The sequence below is a fragment of the Amphiura filiformis genome, chromosome 15 (assembly GCF_039555335.1).
Source record: "Amphiura filiformis chromosome 15, Afil_fr2py, whole genome shotgun sequence".
Classification (NCBI taxonomy): Eukaryota; Metazoa; Echinodermata; class Ophiuroidea; order Amphilepidida; family Amphiuridae; genus Amphiura; species Amphiura filiformis.
In genome coordinates, this window is record NC_092642.1 from 60,741,303 (window position 1) to 60,764,781 (window position 23,479).

Consider the following 23,479-nt stretch of genomic DNA (forward strand, 5'->3'; position numbering starts at 1 on the left):
AAGGCGTATGACCTCATGTTTGTTTTCAATCGTACATTGTAGTAAAGTCCAAAAATAAATACAGAATGTTCCAAAATCCAGACCTTGCATTTTTATAATTGCTCTTGACAGCAATCTATAATTATTCTAATAAAGTATGGTAGTAGTCTTGTAAAGGATTACAGTCATTTTGAAAATAATAATATAATATAATAATATAAAATAATAGAATACAAACTGTATCAAAATGAATTAGACTCAATATTGTTTAAATATTTTGATGTACTAAAGCTGGATCCCATCCCACCTGAAATGTGTAAATGATGCAGCCTTAGGCGACGAAAAAAAAAACCCTCTTCTACGGGCCCGACCGACCCAGATTTTGAACAAATTGGGAAAAAAATTATTCCTGTACAAATGAATGCCGACCCAAATTTCGGAAATTTCAGGAACAAAATTTTTTTTGTATTTTCTCAAATTGCAAATTATTTACAGATTTTGGTGATTTTTTTGTGTCATTTCCAAAAATAAAATAAAAATATATAAAAAAAAAGGCCGACCGACCGACCCTACTTGAAAGGTCCGTCCGTCCGTAGAACAGTGTTTCTTTTTTTCGTCGCCTAATAGCGGGGATTTTAAACCGCATTCCATCACCCATGAACACGTAAACAAAAGAGAATGATGAAAGGTTACAACACAATACAATGTAAGATCGATTTTAAGCGGCTTGATGCGCCCAATTGGACAGTTACAACAACAGTTTGGTGCGGATGGGACCCAGTAATGGTCGAATGAATCACTTGGCTCATTGGATTCGTCTATATCAGAAAAGTAAGTATAATATCGTCTTTAAAAGGAAGCCTTTTTGCTTTTTAAAGGAATTTTTATTTATATAAAATCTCTATTGTTCCTGTTAGAAATCTACCGTGCCTATGAGGCAAGGCAATCATTCCTTGAACAACTTTCCAAGGGCAACCGTAAATTTAAGGTATACCCTAGAATTCATCTGATAGTCAGATTTCATATCTTTTTCAAAATTTTTCCGGTCTTCGCAATATTGGTTATACATCTCTTCCAGATGCGCGCCATCATATGATTCCAAAAGTTCACATAGATCATCCATTTTGTTTTTCTTCAGCCATTCTTGGACATCTGATTCAGTCCAGTTGGAAGCAGATGATTTGGGTGTTGGTGGCGGAGCAGTACCGCCATGACTACGGACACCCGTGGGCTGTTGTGGGGGCACTGGTGAACCTATAAAATAAGAGGTACAATCTATATAATAATCTAAATGGTTTATCTAAATTTTACCAATTAGTTTAATTTGACGCTCTCAGTGCCGTATCAGGATCAGTTGTCTAAGGGGGCAATAACAAAGAAATTCCTGGTGGGCATCATTTTAGTCTTGTGTTCCTGTAATAATTGTGCGCGAAGCGCGAAAAATTGTACGAGTTAATTGTACACTAATTTAGCCAAAAATGAAGGTGAAAGTTTGTGTTTACAACTACGAGACCAATTTCTAATTTTACCTATTTTTACCTTTGTTCTTTTGGGGTTGGCATTAGGGGGGACATTTTCTTTGAGTGGGGGGTGAACCATTTCATGGTGGTTCAACCCCCTAGCTCCCTTCCTTCAAAGACCACACTGATTCAAAGCGATCGCCATCATGATCCTATATTGAACTCTGATTAGTATATCACCTTTTAAAACAGCAATTCAAGTCTTAAGTCATCAACTGCTGTTTAAAAAACTTTCAAATTGAAAACTACACAAGCGATCTTACCCAACAGGTGATTGATTTAAACTTCACTGCGTAACTCTTCCATGGCGTACGTCTTACCTTCAGTTTCATCCGATGTAATGCATTCTTTGATGGCAGTCAAGAGCCTCGGCAATTCAGTTTTCATCAGCTCGTCGGAATAGAAGTTGTAGTAGAGTTTCGTTCCTTGCAGAAGTCCTAACCAACCATCCGGTTGATAACCATCCTCAATCAGGAGTGGAATAACTGTCTTTTTCAATTTATATGCATATTCTGCTTCTGTATAGACAAACATTGCATTAATGCGTAATAAACATATTAGACGAGGATGAGTCCGCGCCGGCGATTGGACTTCGACGATTGACAAATGGTAGCAGACATAAGATTTACTGCGAACGTGGTCAAGATACAACGTAGCCAAAATTCAACCCTTTTGCAAACGAACTAATTTATTTACTTTTTAAAGTTATTCCCTCAAAAATACAAGCTGCAGGGCCATTTGCCCAAATGAAAGTCTTTAGTTTGTCGTTCAATATTATACGAGCCGATGTAGTTTTTGATGTTTTTCACCCGTGAATTCGTCAAGTAGCTGCAATACAGTGTCTCTCAAAATACTAATACAACTTACTATTAGCGGGCGTGTGTTTGTGTGTGGGGTATGTGTGGTAGGTTGGAGTGTCCCAGTACGGCTCTTACTGGGTAGACCATGTAGCTCAATCAACCTGGCAGAAATTATGCCAAGAATTCAGTGTGGCCCTTCTTTTTGATTGTAACTGTCCGGTTCGACTCCCAGCTTAATCATATTGTAGCAGGTAAGCGAGAAGACACAACGGAAAATTTTTCATATTTGCCCTCCCCATCCTTTCCGGTTCCCTGAACCATAGATTTTAAATACCATCTATTGCCATCGATAGATATTGCACTCCGTGGAACAGGTTGAAAATGAGCTAGTTTCGTAAAATTCCTTTATTTCAAAAACGGATGGGTTAATTTTCAAAATTCAAAAATTATGTGATAGCTAATGTATTTAAAATCTATGCCCGAACTTACCTGTCCTGCAACTTTGACTGTTCTTGTATTTCTCAGACATGCAAATGAGAACCACCTGCGACTTCTCTACTGCCTCAGCCATTGCAGCAAGTATGTCACCGCCTAGATGAATGAAAACGGTATGTGAATCCCGGGTGTGAATCAATTATATCGCACAAATATTTTGCAATATACTGAAATATGACTAATACTGAAGTACGACTATTGGATGATAAAACAACCATCGAAACTGTCTCGTAAACAGATTATGCTGTCAATCATTAGGGGGGCTGTAATTTTCTTCGTAACGGGGATCTTGGTATTTTTATACCCAAAATATGGGGCTCATAATATTTTTACACCAACAATAGGAGGTTATAAAGTTATTAAGGGCTGGTGACTCAAAATATTTCCGCGCGTTACGCGCCCACTCTTGTCTTGCGTCTTTGGGGTGGAAGGGGGGGGGTCATAAAATTTCAACCCGAGATGGAGGGTCATTTTAGCCCGTGATAGGGGGGCATAAACATTAACTCGGTCACCGCCATATCCATGACTCCCAAGAAAATGACAGCCCCATTAGCTGAGAGATGTTTTCACGATGTTCTTGATGCCCCGGGTTGATGCCGTAGGGGTACTGACCGGATACATCTAGACATCTTCTGATACTTCAATCACATGTGGAATTATAGCTTATAGATTAACATTTAGCCAACAAGCCAGATTTTGGCCTATAAGTAAAAATCACCTGCTCCGGGCACCTGGTATAAAGGGCGATGAGATGGTTCAGATTCTGATACAGCACCATCGCTTTATAGTGCAACCCAAAAGAATGTGGAAATTAAACCAGTGTACCTTGACTAATATACCGAATTAAATTAGGTATAACAAATTGAAACTCTACCGCTATGAACAACGGATACATTAATAAATCTTACTCATATGAGTATCATCCATCCACACCCTATACCCGCTGTTGACTAGACTATCTCTCAACTTGGTAGCTGTTGGCTTGGAGTCCCATTGATAGCTAATCATTATTTGCGCCGTCTTGGGTCTTAACTGCTTTGGTTGTTTCATCATGTTCATTGTTTCTTCATAGGACGGAGGAGAGTCTTGTGGAGGATCTTCTCTGATCGGGATATTATCGTGACTGGTTCCTTTGATTTGCCAGAGAGCATATGCACTCGCATCCTGAAGGTTTTTGTTAGTTGATTTGAGCAATTTCTCAAGCGCTGCAAATGAGATGAGGGCAAACAGTTATAATGGATTCATGAATGAAGACAATGTTTAATTTAAAATACAAACACGTTCATATGTCTCAGCGCAGTATTTAGGTGTTAAAAGAATACATGACATGTCTGTTACTGTATCAGCCGAACAGAATTCCTTGCTTCTTGCTCATAAGAGTGATGTTCATGCCCGCATGTTAAATTTACACATGTTAATGCATACAAAAAGCCCAGTGTAGAAAAGTGCAACTTTTGTTTAAGCATGAATTTCATTAATAGCTATATTTCACACTGAACCATGAACATGTGTGGAGCCTAAATCATGCATTAGCCAAAAATAGAAACATTTTTTTAAATATAATTTGCTTTGAAAGAAGTGATCGTTTACGCTCCTGTTTTAGACACTCGTACACGTTTTTTTTTATAAAGTAATAATTACAGAATAGTGAAACTGTTCAATTGGGCCTTCATTTTCACACATTTTCAAACTTTTTCCAACTAAAATTTTACACAATAATAGTGTCAAACCCATCCGCTTGTTTCAATTGAACCTTCATTTCACCAATTTCTGGCCTTTTCAAAATATAATTGTATGCACAATAATATTGCCAAATTGGTCCACCAAATGTCTCTATAATCATGTTAATTGGGTCTATACTCTGCAAAATTCGCGCAATTGCAATTGTTTACATTCCAATTTTCCCCCTCTGACTGCCACTGGAACAATTTTACAAAAGTTTAAAAGATAAATATTCAATATGGTATTGTTCAATTCTTGACACCTAATAGCATTGATTTTTTTTTAATGTGTGGACCTTGTCCTTTTATAACACCCCATCAATTAAAAGCAAATTACACTTACGCTCATTTGTTTTTTGAAGAAGGTCAGACTTCCTGATTGACTCAACGAACGACATATTCCACAGGGCTCTAGCAGCAACACTCTGTTCTTCCTCAGAGAAGTCATCCTCCAGCATCCGTACTATAGCAGGCACACCACCTTCCTTCTCTATCTCACGCTTGTTATCGTCATTTATAGCCAGGTGATTCAGACAATAAATTAACTCAAATGCGGAGAACAGCTTGGTTGATTCAAAAAGAGCCATGTGATCTTCTGAATTGACGGCCGATTTCAACAAGTCAACAAGTTTCGCTATCCCTCCTTCTGCTTTCGCAAGAATGCTACTTTCAGACTCATTAACAACGTATGCCAAGATCAAGAGGGATTGTACTTTTATTGCAGCGTTTTCATACTTCAAATATTCTGTCAGATCTTCAACTGCGCGAGCTTTGCGATAATTTTCGCGGTTGGTGCTGCATTTGCGTACGGAATTATAAAGAATGCCAAACACATTTCCGACTATATCCCGAAGTAAAGCCATTTCAATCTCACTGTTGAAGTATTTCTTGAGTTTCCGCAACCCTTCAAGTAACAAAGGAATACAACCGTGTACTCCTAAATCTTCGCCGAGTTCGGCAGGACAATGGAACGTAAAGTTGATACTAATTCTAAGCAGAAGCCCCAGATTTGTGAAACCAATTTGTCTCCAGTTTTCTCTTTCCAAGAAGCAATAGAGGCTTTTCCAAATCTTAGCAAAAAGCTCTGCAAACCCTTCTCGCTTCAAATACATCCCAAGTTGATGTTGGTCATTGCACGAGCATTTTCCATATCCTTCAGCGTCAGCTATAGCCGAAAGTACTGTAGTCGCCTTTTCAGTAGAGAAATCGTCGCAAGTTTTTAGCCACTGCATTGCCCGATCAATACCGGATTTCAAGTCTTCAAATGTTGAAGTTCTCCCTACTGAGGTCGGTTGTGGTGAGCTGTATTTATAAAGGGACAACAATTTTGAATAAACTAAAACAAATCAAAACATGCAGCAACAACGACAATATGTTACAACAATAATAACAACAACATGACAAAATTAAAACTAATGAACATTCTAGAATTTATGAGTGCTATATTTGATTTTATGCTTACGTGCCTTTGAGAGTCGATGGTAGCCTTTATAACTTTGGACTTGGAAATGACGTTATCTAAACCTATGTAAAATAATGAATGCAATGCGTAAAGGTAGATCGTAATTCATGCTAATAAAAGAGATTTTCGTTTCTATATCAAGTTAAATTCATCTTTTTCTGTTTTTTTGTGGTAATTCTTATTCTATAAACTGTACATTTGGGTGCAAATTGAGGGCGCTATTTACATGTATTTAATTTAAATTAGCCAAATGATATGAGTTTTACCTTACATTTCATGATAAAAAGTTTTCTGAAAATTTCCTTGTCATTTGTTAGTGTTTTTGCTGATGTTCTAATACCATTATACAAGTGTCTACTCCTTGTAAAGATGCAAACAAGATTTAAGATAAATAGCGCCCTCATTGTTCAACTTTTCTTAAAAATGACTCAGTTTTACATGCCATCAAACAAACATGTCTTAAAGGGGGTGAACGGTAAGAAAAAATATTCAAGCCATTTCAAGAACATACTTAATCCAACAATATCAAAAGGCCTTGCAATGAATTAGAAGTTTAGATTTCTCATAGTATTCACCGAAAATCAAGAATTTTCATTTCATTTATGATGAAGCTAAATTTACGTGACTGGAAAGATGATGATTGCAATGACAAACGCACTGCAGGGTTTATTGTTCTATTGTGTCCACAGAATTAAATACAGAGAATCGGGACTCAACCGCCATCTTGATACAGGCATGGATCAAAAATTGGGGGTATTCGGTTTCCCTCGGAATGCACTCGAGACATTCGTTGCCATGCAGGCGCGACATGGATGATTGAAGGGCGCATTATAGAGACGCACTTAATGTGACCTGCACGCGAGTACCAAGACGCTTCAGATGAGAAGCATAATTGTTTTCGTTCGTCTCCGCGCATCGTCGGCAAGGACCCGAATACCCCCAATTTTCTCCCCATAGCTGACGGCGCGATTGTACGTGCCGGTATAGGGAGTCCCGGCTCTCCTTCTCTACGTCTGTGATTGTGTCCGATTTGAGCGTTGACATATTGGAAATGTGAGGTTAATTTAAAACCCATACATAGGCGTCAACATTGGGGGGGTGATTGTATGAACCATCCCCTGGCAAAATATTGGGGGATTTATCCCCATCCCCGGGATCTACGCTTATGCACTTTAGGGGCCTGTCACTCCATCGAAATAAATTGTTTCGACCCTTATCGAGAGTTGAAATATTTTAGATGTAGTCTGACCGCACTACAATAACTCTAGGCGTTATTCCTTGTACCCTTATAAAATGCCAAAAGATTATAGGCTTACCTGCCGCAAGTTTCACTGAAGTAGTATTTCCATACACGTCAATAAGGGGCCATATTGGCTCACGACTTTTTATTAATTTTGCAAAAGCTATTGGATGCTTAACGTGGTCAGCAACAACTCGGGAACATCGCACTATATTTTCGGCATTGTAGAAGTAAGAAAATTTTACTCCTGCTTTTACCAGGCTTTCATTAGTTACAGCACTAACCCAGTAACCTGGTTTCTTTGCTAGCTCCCGAAATGCATCCTTTGGCAATGCTTTCGGATCAATAGTATCCGGATTGTGATTAGTGAAACCAAAATGTAAAGCGCCTCCCCAGTCCGATGATGTAGATTCGATTTCGATGGTGACTTTTTCCCCCAATGCTACTGGACGGTCTCCAAACACGATCCCATGGTCAAAGCTGCCAATTCTTGTAGCAACTGTGGACCCTTCGGAGAGAATTATATTTTTTCCGTGACATGTGCTGTGGAACTTCATTTTGCTTTATTGCTCGGTACAAGCTGATGATAAAATAGAAATTACAGATTTTTATAATAGGCTGTACAATAATTATGAGCCCTGAGAGGGTAAAATGGAGTATGGAGGGAGGAGGGATCTGTTGGCAAGCCAAACGGGGGAAGAAATTTTGGCAGGTTTCTTTCTTTTTTAAGGTCTTTATTAGAATAACAAACAACAACAACAACAACAATAACAACAATATCCAAAACTGTACATAAACAAAACTCACAAACAAAAAAACAGCCAGCAGACATATTTACATAATATAGTTATAAGAAATGCTTTTCTATTTTGGTATTATAAATACATAGGTTCCATTTTCTGATATATGAAGTTTCTACTCCATTTGGCATGTTAAGTCTAAGAAATAGCTAGTTAAAATGTGACATTTTGGATAAAAAAAATTGAAAAATCCTTCAGTAGCGTGACCGTTGCCATGGAAACGGAATAGAACACACGGGTTACAAATTTGACAACATTGCAGAAAAGATTTTCCAGAATCTTCTGAACATTTTGACATATGGTTTGTCCATTTGTAACATTCATACGGAATCGTTATAGAGGACTTTTGGCTGCATGACATCCAGTCCCTACTGATATATTGGGACCATTGCAACAAATTCGGTGTCATAATGCGCAGAAATAAATTCTGCTTGGAATGCATATCTCAATAATTTGGAGTTTTCATATTACAAAACCAAACTTTTGAACACTGACCTGACAGTTTGGAGCTGTGTTACCAGCAGCTAAGAGGATGATGGGATACCAATCACTCTGAGGAAGTATGTCGTCCAAGACATACGAAACTGTCAGGTCAGTGTTCAAAAGTTTGGTTTTGTAATATGAAAACTCCAAATTATAATTATCTACAAACCTGATGAATCTCTTCACAAGTTTAAGAAATAATTATGGACAAAACACCGTGAAAATCGTGCGTGACTTAGAAGGTGTAGGGAAAAAGATCGCCCGTCACAGAAATCACCTCGTATTCACACTCCGCTGTAAAGAATTGCGTATCACACCACGGAGCCTCAGATTAAAATGTCCGATCAAGACGAACCGAGCCAGAGAAATAATAGAAAAAGCACAACATCAGCTTCTCCGGGAACGAATCCGAGTAACCAACAACCGGATTAATGATTTTAAACAGCAGAAATCGCGTCTAGAAAATGACATTTCTTCGCGGGTTACCGACGACATCAAAAATCAGGTGACTGATCATGTGACCCGGAAAACTGAGAATGAATTTCAGAAAACAAAATGGCGTCATACACAAAAGTTGGATCGGCTGATAGAGAAATCTCGTTCCCCGATAAATAATCGTAGGAATACAGCAGAAAACCCGGAGCTAGGAGGAGAACAACTAAAAAAATGGGTCGTCAATCTGTCCAAATATAAGCTTACTCAACCGCAAAAGTCCGTACTCGCCAAGGGGCTGAATTTTGCACCCTCGCCGTCTGTGTTACCACATGAGGAATACATCGTCGCGACGGAGCTAGCTTGTAGAAAACTACCCAGCAGCGAAGCAGCTGTACTGAGATCGGAGATGGCAGGTGTTCTACGCAGTGCAAAAATACCCAAACAGAACATCACTAAAGAGGAAAGACAGGCGATTCATGAGCTACGTAAAGAGAAGTCTATCATAGTGCTCCCGGCTGACAAAGGTAAAGCAACTGTTGTTATGCAGGCTGACGAGTATGATCAAAAATACATACAAGGCATGCTTAGCGATGAAAAGACTTACGAGCTGCTTGATCGTGATCCCACCCCTCGCTACAAACGTCAACTTGTAGGCATTTTAAGTAGGTTAAAGAAGGAAGAGAAGATCACCAAATCGCAGTATGACCATCTGTTTCCGACAGCAGAAAATGTGCCAAGAATCTACGGAACACCCAAGATCCACAAGGAAGGCAACAAAGTGAGACCTATAGTGTATTACACTGGTTCGATCAGCTACAACACATCCAGAGCGCTAGCAGACATCTTAGCCCCTCTTGTTGGACAGACGGAACACCATGTTAAGAACTCCAAACAGCTTGCCGAAGATTTAGCTCAGGTGTACATAGAGGAGGGGGAGATTTTTAATTCTCACGACGTTGTGTCGCTCTTCACCAATACGCCGGTGGATAAATCGCTCGAGGTCATCAAACAACGACTGCAGAAAGACAAGACTCTTAAACAAAGAACTCTGCTCTCAGTTGAGGATGTTATGGAACTCCTTGCTTTTGTGCTTACCACAACATACTTCTCGTTTTGGGCAAGATATACAGACAATTATTTGGTGCAGCCATGGGCAGCCCGGTGTCTCCAATCACAGCCAATCTGTATATGGAATTCTTAGAAGAGCAAGCCATCGCTACCGCCCCCATAGAGTGTAAGCCCAGGCTGTGGAAGAGGTATGTCGACGACATCCTTGAAATAGTGAAAGACAATGAAGTTGACAACCTCACCGACCATCTCAATAACACTGATCCAACAGACAGTATAAAGTTCACCTACGAGAAGGAAGAACAGGGTCGCATCCCGTTTTTAGACACTCTCATCGTCAGAAAAGAGGATGGCTCAGTCAAATTACTGGTTTACCGAAAGGCCACCCACACGGACCAGTATCTCAAACTCTCAACTTTAGCTCCCACCACCCCATATATCACAAGCTGGGGGTAGTTCGCACATTACTTGATAGAATGGACAAGATCGTCACAGAACCAGAAGACAGGCAGAAAGAGGAAGACAACATCAAGAAGGCATTGAAGATGTGCGGCTACCCAGAGTGGACTGTTGAATCTGTCAAAAAGAAGATCAGAGACAAACCTGCTAAATCCTCCAAAACTAAAACCAAAGACCCGTCGCAACAAACCAAGGGTTTGGTAGTTATACCATACGTGGAAGGTGTGGCTGAGAGAGCCAATCGGGTGTTTAGGAAGCACAACATTGCCACCGCCATGAAGCCGAACACCTCATTGAGGAAGCTTTTGGTGCACCCGAAGGACAAAATAGATTCGCTTGATAAAACGGACTGTATCTATGAAATACCTTGCCATGACTGTGACAGCACCTACGTGGTAGAGACCGGCCGAAAATTGAACACCCGGCTGAAGGAACATCAGAAAGAAACAGAAAAATTGGAAAGGAGCAAAAAGAACTTTACGCGCCAGACCAGAAAAGAGTCTGTCACAGAACAAAGCAAGTCAGCCATAGCAGGTCATGCTATTCAACAGAATCATATAATAAACTGGGACGATACAAAAGTGTTACAGAAGGAGTGTGATGCGAGTACTCGCTTCATCAGAGAATCAATATGGATTCGCAAAAGAGGTCCTGCCGTCATGAACAGAGACGAGGGGCCTATCATCTCAGTCACGTGTATGACCCTCTCCTCAAGACCACGCCCCCTGGGGATGGAGCTGTGTTACCAGCAGCTAAGAGGATGATGGGATACCAATCACTCTGAGGAAGTATGTCGTCCAAGACATACGAAACTGTCAGGTCAGTGTTCAAAAGTTTGGTTTTGTAATATGAAAACTCCAAATTATAATTATCTACAAACCTGATGAATCTCTTCACATGCATATCTCAACTTTGGCATTCGAAAAACAATTTTGGAATAATGTTCATTTATTTAGGGATGGTTACTTTGTATGACAATATGAAAATAAACTCCTCAACAAAAGTTTGGAAAGTTTTACAAAGACACCCCATTTGAAGCAATAACAGTTTTCACGGCAGAGTACACGCCTTGTGAATGTAGTGGGGTGTCAAAAAGAATTTGCCAAATTCCGCAATCCCATAACTTCACAATCTGGGACCTAATGCAATCCTCCAAGACTACCTACAGAATATGGGAGTAGAGTCAAAATGGCCTGCCATCAGGCCAGACCCGGGGGCCAGACCTCAACACGCTTGAACACTTGTGGGACCAGCTTGATCGTGCTGTGCGTGTCAAAGAAGCCCATATGCAACCACATTGAATGACCTGTGACGAATCCTTGTTGAAGAATGGAATTCCATTCCACAGTAACGTGTAACCAGGTCGGTGAGCAGCATGGGGAGAAGGTGCCTGACTATTGTGGCTGCCTGTGGTTTTCCCACCCGCTATTGAGGTTAGTGGCTACCGTTGTTTGAGCACAGAATAATGGTCAATTTGGCAAATTCTGTTTGAGACCCCACTACATGTACATTCACAAGGCGTATGCTCAGCCGTGAAAAATGTTATTGTTTCAAATGGGGTGTCATTGTAAAGGGGAGTATTGTAGCTATCTAGTGATATGCAACACGATATAAATATGTCCCAAATAATTGGAGATACAAATGCTTGAAAAAACTTTCCAAACTTTTGTTGATGAGTTTATATCATTATCATATGGGTTCGACAGTTGTTCAGGGGTACCGAAACACCGCGGGTACCGACAAACAGGTTTCATTCGAACTACGCGCATGTATCATTATCATATGGGTTCGACAGTTGTTCAGGGGTACCGAAACACCGCGGGTACCGACAAACAGGTTTCATTCGAACTACGCACATGTATGGCCTTGTAATGGCTTGAATCCAAGAAAAGAGTATTATAAGACCATTTTATGTTGATATATTATTATAATTAAAGACAAACTGGCATTATAATATAAAAGGAGAGAAAAAATCAGAACCGTTCGGATTCGAACCAGCGTGCACTAACGATTACATGTCGTTTAGCTCACCACCACACGCCACAACAGCTCATAGTTTATTCGTAGCACTTACCACAATTTGACAGAACTGAAGCGAAAAACTTATGTTATCAGAAATGTTGAAGCCAAAGTCATGCTTACTACAAACATATTTCGATACATCTGATGGTCTATGTTTTTATGTAGTCACTAACACGTAAGCCAAGGAGCTAATAAGTACAACCAAATTAAACAATATGCTGTAGGTGTATATCAACTTTCAGTGACTATTTCAAAGTTGATCACATACACTAGGATTCACAACATGCTCATCTATCTAATACATTTGTACATTCATTGAATGAACTTTGAAAATTTGGGTACAAAAACTCATACCCTGCAACCCGTGGTCAAATTTTGCACTCTGATTGTTTAATTGAGGTTATTGAACTATGCAATGGAATGAGGCCATTGTGGTCCATAGTGATACAGGACAAAACAACTTCCACCACTGCACAATGACTGTATTGCTATAAAGCCATAGAAGGAAACACTTGAAGTTCAATGCTACTGCTATAAATGGGCGTTCTGTAGACCTATATTATAAATTATCAGTGCAGTAATAAGCTATCCATGAATAACCCCGCATTCTGTTGATAGGATATAATATCCTATACCACTTCCGATCCTAGTTGTACAGCTCTAATTGGCTGGATTAAAGAATTATCATGCTTTGCCAAATAAAATAGTAGCTCAACCTAATCTTTATTAGTTGAAACTTAAAATAAAGGTGTCCGGTAAAAGTCTAATTTTAATATGTTGGATTTTTCAAGAGCCGAAACATGCGTTTTAGAGTGTGTTTGTTTGTTTGTTTTTTATTTGTTTTTGTATGTTGTGACAATTAAGCCTAAAGACTTGTACAAAGTATAATATCAGTATTATGCATCTGTTATTTTAGCCAACACATTTTCTTTTCTATTTCATAATTTACATAGCAATAAGAATAATCCATGTAATGTCCATATTGTCCCCAATAATGCTCACTTCCTGTTGTCGGGTTGCACTCTAAAAAAGTAATGACATATTTTACATGCAGGTAAGAAGCCACATTAAGGTAGTCTTTTTACACGTTAAAACGAGTCGAAGTGGTGCCTGAGCTAGAGGCAAAAAAGTATAAATAATAATAAGGAGGAAAATAAGCAAAGAAAGAAATTCAACCATACAGGGAGTCGAAAATGGGATCAAAATATGAATTTATTTGATCAAAGACGAAATTTAAGTTTACAAACAGATAAAATTTTATTGACGAATTCAAACTTATCGAGATATTAAATAGAACGTCAAATGTGTTAAATTAACTGAGAAAACCTATATTTCCGAGTTCCGACTGATTTTGCTTGATCGCATCATAAATGTGTTACTGCACTCACATTCTTCTGCAAAATTGAATTTCATGTCCCCCAACCTAAGTGTGAATCATCTTGTTTTTTGTTTCGTTTATGTAGCCTACGTAATACATATGCTGATAATAAGAAAATAAGACCAAGGAAAGAAAATTTATTACCCCCTTTTACTGGCCATTCGAGGGTAAGATTTTACAGAATTTTAAGGACATGTAGGCAATATGGGAATAGGCAATATTTCCTGGCAACACCCCTTTAAAAGGATTATATTCCCTATTCAAAGTCGATAAAAACTCGAGAGGGTGGATATGCTATTACAACATTGTACAACTTGCATTCTTGAAACGCAAATCCTACACCAGCTTACGGTGACTATGTGCTATGATTGTGCCAAATTGGGATATATATATATGCTCAAGCAGGGGAGACTGCATATGGTTAAATGTCGGGACCTAGGTCACAATTTGAGAAGAGATGAGGTCCGACCAACGGCCATTTGCGGAAGTCAAAAGTCACGTCTATGACATGTACCATAGTTTGCCTATTAGGAAGATGATTAATATCCTGCATATTTATTGCCTCATCAGTTACTTGGTATAACTGATTTACTATAGAATAGTTCTTATACGATGTTTTAATATTTTATCATACATGTATTAATAAATTGTGGAGCAAATATTTATTAAATATCTTCCAGGGTATATGGTAAGACCGATGTGCCTACTAAGCATGCCCTGAAATAAATTGACCTATGTCAATTCAGATCGTAGAGGTGAGGTCCGACTTGTGTGAATCGTGACCTTTTTCAGTCGCAATTCCCGGAGATCTAAGTTCTCTGGCTCAAGTTGCACCTGTTTCATTATGATAATATATATACCCTTTTCAGTAAAACTATAGAGGGCGCTGTGTACCGATAGAGGCGTATTTGTGTACCTCTCCAGCATACAAAGTTCAGCTCACTAAATTTGGTGCTTTTAAGGGGGTACTACACCCCTGCCCAATTTTGTGCCTATTTTTGCATTTTTCTCAAAAATTATAGTGCATTGGGGACAAGTAAGATATGTATATTATACGGGCAAGGACTAGATCTACTGCACTGGAAATTTTATTTCAGCACAGACAACAGTTGTGGAGTTACAGTCAAAAATGAGGGAAAACCAATATTTGATCAATAAATTAATAACTACTTGCTTTGAGTTGCTGAATTTTCAGTGCAGTAGTTATAGTCATTGCCCCTATAATATACATATCTTACCTGTCACCAATGTGCTATGATTTTTGAGAAAAAAGCACAAATAGGCACAAAATTGGCCAGGGGTGTAGTACCCCCTTAAGGAAAATTGCACAATTTTACCCAAAATCTGCGTATGACCTAATTTTTGTTTTCAATCTTGCATAGTGAAGTCCAAAAATAAGCACAAAATGTTCCAAAATTCAGATCTTGCAAATATTAGAATTGTTCTTGACAGCAATCTATAATTATTCCATTAAATCATGGTAGTAGACTTGTAGAGGATTACAGTCATTTTGAAAATAATAAAATATAAATAATATAATAGAAACTATATCAAAATGACTTGGAATTAGACTCAATTTTGTTTTAAATATTTTGATGTACTTAAGCCATAGCAGCGTCCCATTCCACGAGAAAATGTGAAATGATGCAGCCTTAAGCGGGAATTTTAAACCGCATTCCATCAACCGTGTTACACGTAGACAAAAAGGACCGATGAAAGGTTACAACACAATACAATGTAAGATCGATTTTCAAGTGGCATTTTCGTTGGCAGCTACAGCAGATTGGTGCGGATGGGACCCAGTAATGGCCGAATGAATTCTGACAATCACTTGGCTCTTTGGATTCGTCTGTATCAGAGAAGTATCTTGGAAAGGAAGCCCTTATAGGAATTCTTATTTACATAAAATCTCTGTTGTCCTTTTCAGAAGCCTACCATTCCTAATAGACGGGGTGATCATTGAACAACTTTCCGAGGGCAACTGTAAATTTAAGGTATACCCTGGAATTCATCTGATAATCAGATTTCATATCTTTCTCAAAATTTCTCCGGTCTTCGCAATATTGGTTATACATCTCTTCCAGATGCTTGCCATCATATGATTCCATGAGTTCGCAAAGATCATCCAGTTTGTTTTTCTTCAGCCATTCTTGGACATCTGATTCAGCCCAGTTGGAAGCAAGTGATTTGGATGTAGGTGGTGGAACAGTACCACCATGACTACGGACACCCGAAGGCTGTTTGGGGGGAACCGATGGACCTATAAAAGTAGGAATAATAAGCATATTAAAAAATGATTCTACTTGTTATATTACCAATCAGCTTAATTAAACATTCTTTTTACAAGATCAATGCCGTAGCAGGATCAGTTGTCTGATTGGGCAAAATTAAAGAAATTTCCGTTGGGCATCATTTTTGTCCTGTGTTTTGTAATTAGCCCAAAATTTTTACACAAAGGTAACATTTTGAGTTTATCGGGCCAATTCTCAATTTAACACTATAGGGGGATGCGGTTAGGGGTAAATTTCTTTTGGGGGTTGTGTTAGCAATCCAACGGATGGGGTTCAACTCCATCAGGAGCTATCAGGATCCTATATTGAACTCTGATAAGTATATCACCCTCTAAAACAGCAATACAAGTTCAAGAAAGAACGAGATTGGAACCGTCATCAACTGCTGGGTAAAAAACTTTTACATTGAAAACAACACAAGTGATGTTACCCAACAGGTGAGTAATTAAAACTTCACTGCGTACCCTTTCCATGGTGTCTTACCTTCAGTTTCATCTTTGACCAATATAATGCATTCTTTGATGGCAGTCAATAGCCTCGGCAATTCAGTTTGGATTAATTCATCGGAATGGAAGTTGTAGTAGAGCTTCGTTCCTTGCAGAAGTCCTAACCAACCATCCGGTTGATAACCATCCTCAATCAGGAGTGGAATAACTGACCTTTTCAATTTATATGCATACTCTGCCTCTGTATACACAAATATTGCGTAAATGTTTAATGAACATAGTAGACGAGGATAAGGCCGCGCCGGCGATAATTTGGACTTCGATGATTGACGAATGGTACGAGAGATAACATTTGCTGTCAACGTGATCAAGATACATTTTTTACAACGAAGCCAAAATTCAACCCTTTGCATTCATTTACTTAATTTATTTACTTTTTAAAGTTTTCTCCTCAAACTACAAGCTGCAGGGCTCTTTGCCGTAATGAATGTCTTCATTATTGGTCGTTCAAAATTATACAAGCCGTTTAATCCGTCGAATATGATCAGTCGTGTATTTCTCTAAATACAACTTACCCCCACTACCGTATTAGCGGGTGTGTGTTTGTGTGTGGGGTGTGTGTTGTGGGTCAGAGTGTCCCAGGACATATCTTACCGGGCAGGCCATGCAGCTCAATCAACCTGGCTGAAATTATACCAAGAGTGCAGTCCCGGGAGTGCAGTATGCACCTTCTTTTTGCCCGTTTCACACATGTGTAGCAACATGCACCATTTTATGGGCCAAAACTTAGTGTAAATTGTAACTGTCCAGCCCGACTCCCAGCTTAATAATTTTTGAGCAGGTAACCGATAAGACTTTACATACAGTCTCTCTTTCCCATACACAACGGGATAATGCACATATTTGCCCTCCCCTTCTCGCCAACTCTCCGGTCCCCTGATCTTACCTGACCTGCAACTTTGACTGTTCTTGTATTTCTCAGACATGCAAATGAGAACAACATGCGACTCCTCTACAGCCTCAGCCATTGCTGCAAGTATGTCACCGCCTAGATTAATGTAAAATATATATGTGGAAATTGATCCGGGTAACTTGGTACCTTGACTAATAACCGAATTAAAGTAAGCAAGTAGAAACAAACTGATAGTTTAATCGGTAATTCAGAAACTCTACCGCTAAGAACAACGGATAAATAACCAGATCTTACTCATATGCGTATCATCCATCCACACCCTATATCCGCTGTTGACTAGACTATCTCTTAGCTTGGTAGCTGTTGACTTGGAGTCCCATTGATAGCTGATCATTATTGGTTGTTTGATTGATGCTTCGTATGACGGAGGCGGGGACGGAGGAGAGTCTTGTGGCGAATCGTATCTTACGGGAATGTTACCGTGACTGGGTCCTTTGATTTGCCAGAGAGCATATGCACTCGCATCCTGAAGCTTTTTGTTTGATGATTTGAGCAATTTTTCCAGCGCTGCATGGTGAAACAGAAAAGAAGATTATAACCAAATTAAACATTCATAATTTAGTTTTAAAAGTTAAGAATCAATAACTTCTGAAGCACCTGATTGCGTTTACCAGGTTTCTGCCAAGGTTCGTCCGAACATGAAAATACAGTATAATCATTACATAACTCACGCTTATTTGTTGCCTGAAGAATGTCGGACTTCCTGATTGACTCAACGAACGACAAATTCCACAGGGCTCTAGCAGCGACGCTGTGTTCTTCCTCAGAGAAATCCTCCTGCAGCATTCGTACTATAGCAGGGACACCACCCTGCTTCTCTATCTCACGTTTGTTGCCGTCACTAATAGCCAGGTGATTCAAGCAATCCAGTAACTCAAATGCGGAGAACAGCTTGGAAGATTCAAAAAGAGCCTTGTGATCTTCAGAATTGACGGCCAATTTCAACAGTTCAACAAGTTTAGCTATCCCTCCCTCCGCTGTCGCAAGAATGCTACTTTCAGGCTCATTCACAACGTATGCCAAGATCACGAGGGATTGTAATTTTATTGAAGCGTTTTCGTACTTTAAATATTCTGTCAGATCTTCAACTGCGCGACCTTTGCGATAAATTTCGCGGTTACTGCTACATTTGTGTATAGAATTGTGAAGAATGCCAAACACATCTCCGACTACACCTTGCAGCAACACCATCTCACTCCCTGTGTTGAAGTATTTCTTGAGTTTCTGTAACCCCTCAAGCAACAAAGGAATACACTCGTGTATTCCTAAATCTGCACCAAGTTCTGCAGGACAATGGTTCGTTAAGTTGATGCCAATTCCCACCAGAAGCCTCAGATTGGTAAAACCAGTTTGTCGCCAGTTGTCTCTTTCCAAGAAACGCAGCAGGTCCTTCCAAATCTTAGCAAAAACCTGTGCAAACCCTTCTTTCTTTAAATACAACCCAAGTTGATGTTGGTTCTCGCACGGGCATTCGTTAAATTCACCGGATCTCTCTATTACCGAAAGTGCTTTAGCAGCTGCTTCAGTAGAGAAATCTTCGCATATTTTAAGCCACTGCATTGCTCGATCAATACCGGGTTTCAATTCTCCAAAGCCTTTTATCCCCAGTGACATGACTGAAGTTGGTTCTGTTACGCTGTAGGCAGGGACAGAAAGTTTAATATTGTAACATTTCCATAAAAATAGATTTGTATTTCTTTTCCACAAAATGTTAGTTCTTACTCTCAGATATATCCTCTTTTTATTTTGATCCAAACAACTGAGTCTGAGATAAAGCAAAGAAAATCGCAATGAACCGTCTAGAATATAATAGGTATATTATGTACGTGCTGCAAATACATACCTTCGCGAGTCAATGGTAGCCTTCATAGCTTTAAAATTGGAAGCGACGTTATCTAAACCTATGTAAAAATACAACGCGTGAAGGCAAATTATAATTCTATTTGTGTAGAATTTTTTTATCTTATTTTGTGAGTATCTTGCTGCTCTATTGTAAGGTATGGCATGTATGGTAAAGAGATACGATTGAATCCGAATCAACCATCTTTTTGCATGCTAATACTCATCATAGTAGCTCTATTCAATAAGTTAAGCTATAATTGAAGACCGAGTTAAAAAAGACCAGTTTGCGTCTGACGTCAGGGCAAAGGCGCGGCCTGATTGGTTGCTGACCTGCGCAGTACGGCATTTTTGGTTTGATTGACAGGGCATCATACGCAAACTAGTGTTTTTAATTCAGTCTTCAATTATAAGTTAGCCCTCTCCCATATCTAACACTAAGCGGAAGTGAATGTTCTTGCCACACTCTCGAAAAAATGATATTTAACCGCCAGATGCAGACAAAAATTCTCTGATTTATTGAACGTCGACGCGTTACGCGTGATGGTCGTGATTGGAGTAAGCATGTCAGCGATGAGCGCTCATGGTCCGATCAATAATCTCATCCGAACCTTAAATAAGATTTTGGAGGTAGTCAAAATGTTGGTATCAGAAAAAAATATGAACTTACTCATTTTGTTCATGCTCATTGAACATGCGAAAGATGTTTAGTTGGATTTTGGAATGTTTGTATTATTGTATTAAAGTCGAAGTGGATTCAATTCGATGGGGCTTTTTTGGCTACCCTAGACTATCAAACTATATTGGTTTTAATTATGTGTGTCACCATGCAAAGGTCACAATTGCAGCATTTTGTTTCGGTATCGTCGGTTTATATCTTAGGAAATATTTTAAAACGTATAAAGTTAAATGTTAATGTTCACATTCATGCTCGCTGCTCAGCATCCACCCGATACAACTAGTTTTAAATGTGTCGCCAAAAAATACATAGTAATAATATTAAATGGAAATTGAACTTCTGAAAACTTTCGGCTCACCGTTGTGTTAAAATTATCCTATAATTTGTTGTAAAAACTACAACAATTTGCGTTAAATTTGGCCGAAGATGTTGACATTTGGTATTTCGATGGGTCCAAATTTCTTACAAAATTGATATATTGATGAGTCTACTTTCAACTTCTCAGCGGCACAGCCCCACCCAAACCAAACTTCAGTAACCCACCCACCAGAAATATTGGCCTTTTTATTCGTCTCGCTAGTGGGCGAAGTTTAGATGATAGGCTTACCTGTCACAAGTTTCACTGAAGTTGTATTTCCATACACGTCAAGAAGAGGCCACATTGGCTTGTCAGTATCCATGTACTTTTTCTTTTTCACTGACTTTTCAAATGTTTCCCAAACTTGGCCATCAGTAGAACATTTCATGGCATTGTCGGCAGTATAGAAGTAAGAAATCACTACTCCTTTTATTAGGTTTTCATTAGGTACAGCATCAGCCCAATAACCTGGTTTTCCTGTGAGATCCCGTGCATACTTTGGTAATTTTTGTGGATTAAGTGTATCTGGATCGTGATTGGTGAAACCAAAACGTAAAGCTCCGGACCAATCCGCTGATGTAGATTTGATTTCGATGGTAACTTTTTCTCCCGGTGCTACTGGACGGTTCCCAAACACGATCCCGTGGTCAAAGCTGGCAATTCTTGTAGCAACTGTCCCCCCTTCTGAGAGGGTTATATTTTTTCCGTGACATGTGCTGTGAAACTTCATTTTTGTTTGTTGGTCGGTACAAGCTGTAAAAATGGAAATTACAGAGTGCCCAACAATGTGCTTTTATAGTGGGCTGTGCAATAATTATGAGCCCTGGGGAGGGTAAAATGGAGTATAAAGGGGGGGGGGGGGACGTCATAGAAACACAGTAAGGAAACATTAAAATGTTCAAAAGTTTCTATTTGCTATGTTCACGCTCGCAAATCTCGCATTATTATAGATATCAAAGTATCCATGTGTCATGTATTCTGCACACTAAATATGAAGTTTCTACTCCATGTTGAGTCAAAGAAATAGCTAGTTGAAATGAGACATTTTGGGTAAAATATAAAAAAAGCGTGACCGTTGCCATAGAAATGGAAGAGAAAGCGTGGGTTACAAATTTGACAACATAGCATAAAATATTCATACGGAATCGTTAAATAGAGGACTTTTGGCTGCATGGCCTCCCTAATGATATCGATATTGGGACTATTGCAACATACCTGCTTGTTTGATCCCTTTTAGGGGCGTTAGGCATTACCAAACAAGAACCAGAACAAGAACCAGAAATCACCGGTGTCAATTTTGGCATTCGAGCGACTGTTTTGGAATAACGATCATTCATTCATTCAGGTGGTAGTTACTTTGTATGACAATATAGCATTATCATAATGGGTTCGACAGTCGTTCGGGGTACCAAAACACCGACAAACAAGTTTCATTTGAACTGCGCGTATTTATCATACTGCAGTTACTGTCCGTTTTCCTATACACAATACACAATGCTCTCACCATTGACGCGCGACCTTTACAAATAGTGTATGTTAGAAGTATAGGCATCTGCTTAGTTAACATCACTGTGTGAAAAATAACCGGCCAATATTTAAAGTATTCTCCAAACTTCTAGCAAATATATTTCTCTAACATGACCTAAAATTACAGCTAGGTTAGATGTTCAGAAATAGTCGCACTTTTGTAAAATATGAGTGAGGGCAAGGCATGAGCTAGCCAACTCCCCGTGTTAATTGAATGGAGATTTGACCGAAAATATTGGTAACGGACCGCTCACTTCTGAAGGATGCTACAAAATAACGGTACAAGCTACATTTAAAGTATTCTCTGAAATTCTAGAAAATATAGTTTTGTAACATGTTCTAAATTTTTAGCTAATTTAGGTGTTTGGAAGTATTCGCACTTTTGTGTTTTAGGAAGTATATGTAAACGACAGATAACACCAAAAAATATGAAGAAATTATTTCCAAACAGTGTTAAGTCAACAATCATTATGTTGCTCATTTTCAAGAATGCTGGTTAACAATAAGCAGACCATTGTCTCATTTCGTGAACAAAGGCTCACATACCATTGTTACCATTGTTTATAATCGGTTACCCAACTGAAACTATAATACCAGCTCATTGCGATACCGCACAGGTAAAACAGACACATGTGCACAACCAGAGAAGATCTGATTTAATCAGTTGAGCTGTTTTCAATGAGTGTTATCTTGGTTTAATAGCTTTTAATGGGGTTTAAGTCCTGCAAAGGTCGTGGTGAATTCTACTGTACACATGACTGCATCATGTAGGAGCTAGGAGAAGAATGAACTTGCAATTGCTTAAATCCAAGGAAAGAGTATATGAGACAGTTTCATGTTCATTTATTAATATATTAAATAACTAAAATAGAATAAGTATTTTATACATCATACAAACACCTTATATCTACGCTGAAATGTCAATTTATTCGCATCACTTACCACAAGTTGACAGAACTGAAGCGAAAAACTTCTTATGTTGTCATTTAATGTTGGAGCCACAGTCATGCTTACTACAAACACATTTGGATATGTCTGATGGGCTCTGTTTTTATGGAGTCACTGACATAGCCAAAATATCAAATAGCTAATAAGTACAACCACATGAAACAATATAACTAACAACCAACCTACTGCTGTAGGTATACGGTATTATGGCTATGTCAAAGTTGGATCAAATACAGGACAAAACACCAGTCTTCCACCACTACACAATGGCTATATTGCCAAGCCACGTCCAATGCTAATGCCATTCGTCAAAATGGCAGGTTATGTATTCGGTTGTATCAGCAGTAACAACACATCCATGTATAAGGCCGCACTCTGATGATAGGATATTATAAATATCCTATACCACTTCCGATTCCAGATATAGTAGCTCAACCTAATCTTTATTAGTTGAACATTATAAACTGGAAGTAGATCTGTAGGCAGAACTGAACCTACCTACCCGGGCGTGCCGGGGCCGGAAATGCCATTCTTAAAATTTGACCTTTGACCCCTA

General features: G+C 39.0%; 3 protein-coding genes across 3 annotated transcripts; all 3 read right to left on the minus strand.

Annotated features, from left to right (window-relative positions):
- Positions 1-525: 525 nt before the first annotated feature.
- Positions 526-5,813, minus strand: LOC140171912 (uncharacterized). The gene is made up of 5 exons (XM_072195255.1): positions 4,859-5,813; positions 3,703-3,999; positions 2,789-2,890; positions 1,820-2,017; positions 526-1,233 (listed from the first exon to the last, which is right to left on the minus strand). Exons 1-5 carry the CDS (start codon positions 5,745-5,747, stop codon positions 926-928), a joined length of 1,794 nt encoding a protein of 597 aa, XP_072051356.1. The 5' UTR covers positions 5,748-5,813; the 3' UTR covers positions 526-925.
- On the minus strand, positions 5,776-23,252 carry LOC140171077 (protein neuralized-like). The gene is made up of 6 exons (XM_072194249.1): positions 22,918-23,252; positions 20,698-21,201; positions 19,416-19,473; positions 7,294-7,778; positions 5,978-6,039; positions 5,776-5,817 (listed from the first exon to the last, which is right to left on the minus strand). Exons 2-6 carry the CDS (start codon positions 21,176-21,178, stop codon positions 5,776-5,778), a joined length of 1,128 nt encoding a protein of 375 aa, XP_072050350.1. The 5' UTR covers positions 21,179-21,201; positions 22,918-23,252.
- LOC140171913 (uncharacterized) lies at positions 15,357-19,195 on the minus strand. Its single transcript, XM_072195256.1, has 5 exons — positions 18,244-19,195; positions 17,807-18,079; positions 17,546-17,647; positions 16,637-16,840; positions 15,357-16,122 (listed from the first exon to the last, which is right to left on the minus strand). The coding sequence occupies exons 1-5, from the start codon at positions 19,184-19,186 to the stop codon at positions 15,803-15,805; spliced, it is 1,842 nt and encodes a 613-aa protein (XP_072051357.1). The 5' UTR covers positions 19,187-19,195; the 3' UTR covers positions 15,357-15,802.
- Positions 23,253-23,479: the final 227 nt, after the last annotated feature.

Excerpts from the sequence above, each read along its gene's own strand:
- LOC140171077 (XM_072194249.1), bottom strand. The coding sequence starts at position 21,178 with ATGAAGTTTCACAGCACATGTCACGGAAAAAATATAACCCTCTCAGAA. Across the intron at positions 19,474-20,697 it reads TTCAGTGAAACTTGTGACAG|GTTTAGATAACGTCGCTTCC; the intron begins GTAAGCCTATCA and ends ATTTTTACATAG. Across the intron at positions 5,818-5,977 it reads CCATCGACTCTCAAAGGCAC|CTCACCACAACCGACCTCAG; the intron begins GTAAGCATAAAA and ends TTATAAATACAG.
- LOC140171913 (XM_072195256.1), bottom strand. The coding sequence starts at position 19,186 with ATGTCACTGGGGATAAAAGGCTTTGGAGAATTGAAACCCGGTATTGAT. Across the intron at positions 18,080-18,243 it reads TCTTCAGGCAACAAATAAGC|CGCTGGAAAAATTGCTCAAA; the intron begins GTGAGTTATGTA and ends TTCACCATGCAG. Across the intron at positions 16,841-17,545 it reads CAGTCAAAGTTGCAGGTCAG|AGGCAGAGTATGCATATAAA; the intron begins GTAAGATCAGGG and ends TTGTGTATACAG.
- LOC140171912 (XM_072195255.1), bottom strand. The coding sequence starts at position 5,747 with ATGCAGTGGCTAAAAACTTGCGACGATTTCTCTACTGAAAAGGCGACT. Across the intron at positions 4,000-4,858 it reads TCTTCAAAAAACAAATGAGC|CGCTTGAGAAATTGCTCAAA; the intron begins GTAAGTGTAATT and ends TCTCATTTGCAG. Across the intron at positions 2,018-2,788 it reads CAGTCAAAGTTGCAGGACAG|AAGCAGAATATGCATATAAA; the intron begins GTAAGTTCGGGC and ends TTGTCTATACAG.